General features: G+C 52.3%; 1 protein-coding gene across 2 annotated transcripts in view; it reads left to right on the forward strand.

Moving 5' to 3' along the window:
- The window catches only part of NCAPG2 (non-SMC condensin II complex subunit G2), a 61,357-nt gene extending 55,723 nt beyond the window's left edge, over positions 1-5,634 (forward strand). For both annotated transcript variants that reach the window (XM_057731858.1, XM_057731857.1), the window contains exon 28: positions 5,203-5,634. In XM_057731858.1, the coding sequence (XP_057587841.1) occupies positions 5,203-5,254 (52 nt within the window). In that variant the 3' untranslated portion in view covers positions 5,255-5,634. The remainder of the gene's footprint in view (positions 1-5,202) is intronic.
- Positions 5,635-6,000: the final 366 nt, after the last annotated feature.

Consider the following 6,000-nt stretch of genomic DNA (forward strand, 5'->3'; position numbering starts at 1 on the left):
GGCTCATGGGCTCTAGAGCACAGGCTCAGTAGTTGTGGCGCATGGGCTTACTTGCTCCACGGCACGTGGAATCTTCCTGGACCGGGCCTCAAACCCATGTCCCCTGCATTGGCAGGCAGATTCCTAACCATGGCGCCACCAGGGAAGTCCCAGAAGTGTGTTTTTTAACCTCTCGATTTTCCAGTTATTTTTCTGTTAATGATCTCTAGTTTAATTCCATGTGGTCTGAGAGAAGACATTGTATGGATTTCTGTTCTTTTAAATGTACGAAGGTGTGTGTTAAGGCCTCCTGTGTGCTCTTGGTGGATGTTCCCTGGGAGCTTGAGCAGAGCGTGTGCTGTTGTTGGGCGCAGGGGTCTGTAAATGTCGACTGTATCCTGTTGGTCGATGGGGTTGAGCTCAGCTCTGTCCTCACGGACGTTCTGCCCGCTGGGTCTGTCCGTTTTTGACAGAGGGGTTTTACTTTATGTATTTTGCAATCCTGATATTAGGAGCATATGAATCGACCCTTTTATTTTTATGAGGGATCTTTCTTTTTCTCTAGTAATGCTTTTCTCCGTAAAATCCATTTTGTCAGGTATCGAGACGGCTCCCCAGCCTCCTTTGGAGAGCATTTCTGGAGGGTCCGTGGCGGTTTCGTCAGGAGCAGAAACCCCACGGTGACGGGACAGCGTAAGCGCCACGTCCCGAGCTCCCATCAGGTGCTGCTGGAAGGGATTGGGGGCCAGTGAGCGTCCCGGCGCACTCTGACGTGCACATCCCAGGGCTCAGCCTCCCTCCCAGGACGGAGGCCTTCTGGGGGGACCGCTGGCCATCTTGCCTCTGGCGGGCAGGGGTTCCTGTGCACAGGGAGGTGCTGGGGGAGCTGCTGGCCAAAGCTGGAGCCTTTGTGGAGTCTGTGGGCTTCCCCACGGGTCAGGCCGCCACCCTGTGGGGCCTGGAGGCACAGCGGCCCGCGGTGCTGCCTCTGCTGTTGAGGCCTCCCCGAGAAGGCTGGGCCTTGCAGGAAACCCTCCAGCGCCCCCCCACTCCCCACCGACCAGGGTTGGCGCTGTGCCTCTGTGAGCCTCAGCTGGGCACTGGAGCTGGGGGCTTGGGTGTCCTCGGTCAGGAGCCAAGGATGTGTGTTCAGTTATATGCTTCATTGCAGAGACTGTGGACTATTTCCTGTGCTAAGAGGATCTTTGAGGGAGAAACCCAACAGGCTCTAGGTTTTATGAACTTGCTTTATTTCTAAGTATGTGGGGAAGAGGGAAGTGAGCTTCTGATTTGGAGGAAACTGAGTGTGTTTCTGAAAACACAGGGCAGTGCAAATGTGAAATAAGACCGTTGGAATTACCAACTAGATAAATGATAAGTTATTGTCATGGGACACGGTCATAACCTTAGACATGCCATCTGTAAGGACAGTTTTGGGGAAAAGAATGGTACGAACTGCTCTCGAGGGTGTAAGGAAAGAGGGATGTCTGCACTTGCACAGAGGTTCAAGGCGAGTACTTGAAATGTGTTAGTTACGTTGACAGAAAAAAGGCCTTACAAGTTCAGCGCTTACTCTGTGGGAGAGAAAAGGGTACTCGCGGAATTTAAATGCAGGGCATGTAATAGTCTGTTTCTTCATTGTTTCTGCAACTGTGTACAGTTTTCTATGCGAAGCTGATACTCAGATGGCAAGAAAGAGTTCTTCCCTTTAAGGAGGAAATATCCTAAAAAAGTAAATAGGTAGAGACTGAGATACTGGCTTCTTACTTAAACGTGCAAGAAGCCCACTGTACAAAAACCAGTGTCTGGAAAAAAAAAAGAACCTAAAAATATTGATGAAACAAAAAAATCAATCTAATGGAAGATAAGCTATTAAGATTTAAGGCTGTATTTTAAAACATTATTTTTATTGGCATAGAGACGTCATGGCGAGTCCGCATCTTTAAGACTCTGGGAAACTTTGGTCCAGTTAATATCTAGGCTGCGGGGCATTACTTTGGAAGAGTGTTTTCGTAACAAGTGCGGCAGCCTCCTCGCAGCAGGCTTAACGTCCTGTGGGCTGGTCGGCTGCGTGCTGTCTCACTGCCCTGGCGCAGCCAGCGCCGTTTGCGTCCCATAGGTGAGTGAGCCGCACGTCTTCTCGGGGGAACCGCGTGCGTTCACCAGCACACTCATGCATTCAGGTGTCGATACAGTTAGGGGTTGTTTCTTAAGGCTTGTGTCAGATCATGAATTTCTCCCACTGAGTGAACTGGAATCACGTCAGAAGCAGGTTACTGGCCAGCGTTACCCGTGTCTGTGTCCCGGCAATCTCGGTGGTATGTGTGTGTCCCCAGTGTTAAACCCTGTGATTAGACCTTGAGGCACAGGGGCAGCCCTGAGACGGTGGCCTCTTTTTTATTATCAAGTAATGATAAGTAATGTCCCCTTATTCCAGTGTGTAATTTTAATAGTCTTTAGAAAATGAACTTGAGGCTGGATGCTCTTTGCAACTCATGTAGAGGTATGCGTCAGCACCCAGGGACCTTGATGTGGTTGGTTAAAAACTGCTTGTAAATGAAACCCCTCTAATTAAAACCATACATTGCATATCCTGCTGACTGTTTTTTCTCAGGAGGCTGATTCTGTCCGCCTCTCCGGTGTCTCCAGCCATGAGCACCACCTGCCTCGGGTTGTGGGAACTCAGAGCCCAGTGGGCGACTCGGGGGACCATGGCCCAGGGGTGCCACTGCTCCTTCCAGCTCTGAAATTGTATGTTCATATATTTTGCCCCTTGATAATTCTGCTTCCTCTGGTCTACACAGGGTATTCAGCCCTCTCCCCGGTAATAGGAGGATGACTGGAGGGCAGCAGAGGTTGTTGGTATCCGAGCCCTGTAGGGTGGTCAGAGGCCTGGGTGCCTTTGCTGATGCTGTGGTCCTGGGCAGGTTGCCTTGCCTCTCAGCCTCGGTCCCTGGCCTTGGAGGAGAAGTCAGGATGCCTGGCAGCCTGGCACTGGCCCGGTGCTTGGTTCAGAGGTGACCAGAGTCTCCTTGTTGTCAGACCAGACTTAGGCCAGCATGAGAGGCTGATTACTGTACAGTTATTTAATAGGTCCTTTTGCCAAGATAACCTAACATTTTTCTTTAAGGATTTTAAAATCCATACTCACTTAAGGAGACAATGTTTTTGAGCGATTAAAAATCAGTGTTGGATTCTGGGGCGTTGGTGACCTGCCGTGTCCGGTGTCCCTCTGTCTCGTCTCCCAGGTGGGATGGCCCTCTCTCCCTCTGGCCACCAGGGAGCCGGGGCCTGGCTGGCATGTCCGTCCTCGCGAGTGTCCTGGCTTCCAGGTCTCGAAGAGCTGACCCAGGCGGGTGGTGCCGTCGGGCATTGATGCCGGGAGACCTGAAGGGATGGGGGAGCATCAGAGCCTGCTCGCTGCTGTGTTGGGGCGGCTTCCGTAGGCTTCGTGCCTCCCACCGTCTGCCGTCTCTGCTCCGCCCGAGGCGGCCGTGGGGTGCAGACAAAAACAACTTGCACGTGTGCTGCGGCGGAGCGGTGAGAGGGAAACAGGACAGCCGCTAGTGAAGCAGCAGCGCTGGGCCAGTCACACTCTTACCGATAAGAGTCCTCAGAGAAAAATCCATGGTGGCCCGAAAGAATGATCTAGAGCCGAAGGCCCTTGGATTGGAAACGTCGCGGATGCCCCAGGGCCTCAGCTCCCAGGGGGCCCAGGAGGTCCCGTGGAGGGTGCCCCCAAGCAGGACAGACCCCCACCAGGAGGGTCCTGGGGGAGGCGGACCAGGAGGAGGCCAGGGAGGCTGCGACCTCACGCCGCCAAGGGAGCATTTCCTGGTGCTAAAGAAATAGGCAATTTTAAAGATTCATTTTGTTGTTTTTGTTTCTTTAACTAAATTTTAGATGGGACTGATGAAAAAAATTACACATAAGTCTGAGTAAAATTCCCGAATTTTGAGACAAAGAGAAGCATCTTAAAACTTCTCTCGATCTGTGTTGGCCCCTACATGGCCCCTTGTGAAGAGTGGAACAGGCACGTCTGACTCGAGATGTGGCCCAGGCGTGAGGCCCCACAGGCTCTGCAGCTGGGGTGCCCCAGGGCCGTGAGAGGTCGTGATGTTTTCGTGTTGTTTTTGCCTTGGTTACAGGTTGACTTACCTCGGTGTGTGGGGTTAGATAAAATACAGTGTTGGCTCTTGGAAAGCACAGGTCTGAACTGCATGGGTCCACTGACATGCAGATGTTTTCAGTAGTAAACACCCAGGACTGCGTGGTCGCCGTGGGTTACATTTGTGGAGCGGCACCGCGGATGCGGGGGAGCCGCGTTCTCAGAGGGCCGACTGAGCTATACGCAGATCTTCAACTTCGTGGAGGGTCAGCGCCCCAAACCCCTGCGTTGTTCAAGGGCCAACTGTATTAAGACAGATGTCACCTGATTCTTTTGATCTCTTTGAATGTGGCTACTGGAAAATGTAAGGTTACCCCGTGCTTGTGTGGATCCGGAACAGGGTGGGACACGGGCAGACCCGAGCACCCACAACAGCTCCAGGCTGAAGAGTGAGTCAGGCTGAGAGGCCACTTGGGATAAAGACTGAGATTTGTCTGGGCGGGAATGCAGAGGTTGGCCGGCTTGCACACCCTCTAGGGAGCTCGGGGGACGGGGAAGGACGGGGAGTGGGGGACAGGCTGCCCGTCGTCTCACCCAGGGACGGAAGTGCAGAGGGTGGGACGGGAAAGGGAGGTGTGTGTGCGCGAGACGTGGGTGGACATCATCTTCACAGCGTGCTGGAGGTACACAGCTCTTGTTCACCTTGTGCTCTTGCGTAGGAGTGACGTGAGCTTGTGATTGTGGGTGTGGGATGGGGGGTGCCCGGGCCGCTCCCGTGAGCCTGCATGTGTCTGTGCAGTGGTCCGGGTCCTCCTAGAGGAGGTTCTCGTGAACAGAAGAGGAAGCATGGCTGGGTGAGCAGTGCCACCGAGAGGGTGTTCTGTTCGGTTCCTTGGGGACAGAGGAGGCCTCCAATCACGGACGACGCTGTGTGCCGTGTGTCCCGCTGAGGTTTCCAGTGATGGGGATTCTTACTCCATTTACATATGAGAAACAGTGATTACTTCAGTTTTCTCTTTAAGCATATTTTGCTGCAAACCACTTTTATTTTGTGAAAATGTAACTTTGCGTAATTTGGTCACTTTTTTCTGTAGCCAGTTCTTTCTCTGTTTCAGGTTTCTCTACGAATCATCATCAAGAACTCTGGGAGCACTTTTGAATTCATAGCCAAGCCAACATCTTGGTCATGTAAAAACAGAGAAAGAGGACTTAGAGAAAGAGAGATAAACGTGCGTTTCCCTAGTGTTTTTAATGCTAACAACCCCCACAGGAGAGGAGGGTGGCATTTTTTTGAGGTGGGTGTGAGTAGGAAACTCAAAGGTTCTTACATTTTTGCCCAGCGCCTGCATAAATGATACACTTAATGTGACAGGCTCCAGGTGTCAATGGTGCAGAAACCCACAGTGCAAAGAAAAAAAAACACTTTTCTGGCAAACCTGGTTGTTTTAAAAATGACTTTTATATATAATATTGCTTGCAAACTATGAGTAATAAAGCAATGACAACACCTATTTGTGTACTTGATTTAAAAATATTAGTACAAGTTTTCCCCTGCAGGGACACAGGCTGAGTTCTGGGCGCACCTGTCTTTCTACCAGGGGCAAAGGTGTAAAGCTCAGGGAGCAGCCAGGCGGCTGCGGGGAGAGGGGCCACACAGGGTGTCCTGCCGCAGCCTCCTCTCCCATCCCCGGATGTGGAGGGAGCCCTGTGGCTGTGAGTGCCAGGACACAGACCCAGTCACGCAACCCGAAGCTGAACCACCTTTTCCTTCTGAGAGCTGTCCCGGCTGATGGAAAACTGGCTTCCTGCTCCCTGGCTGCACCACCTGGACCACATCTCACCGCCCCGTTACCAGCGTCTCCACCGTCGTATCCTGACGGCCATGGCCCAGGTCAAGGCTGTCAGCACCTGCG

This window comes from Hippopotamus amphibius, chromosome 4 (assembly GCF_030028045.1).
Source record: "Hippopotamus amphibius kiboko isolate mHipAmp2 chromosome 4, mHipAmp2.hap2, whole genome shotgun sequence".
In the NCBI taxonomy this organism is placed as follows: Eukaryota; Metazoa; Chordata; class Mammalia; order Artiodactyla; family Hippopotamidae; genus Hippopotamus; species Hippopotamus amphibius.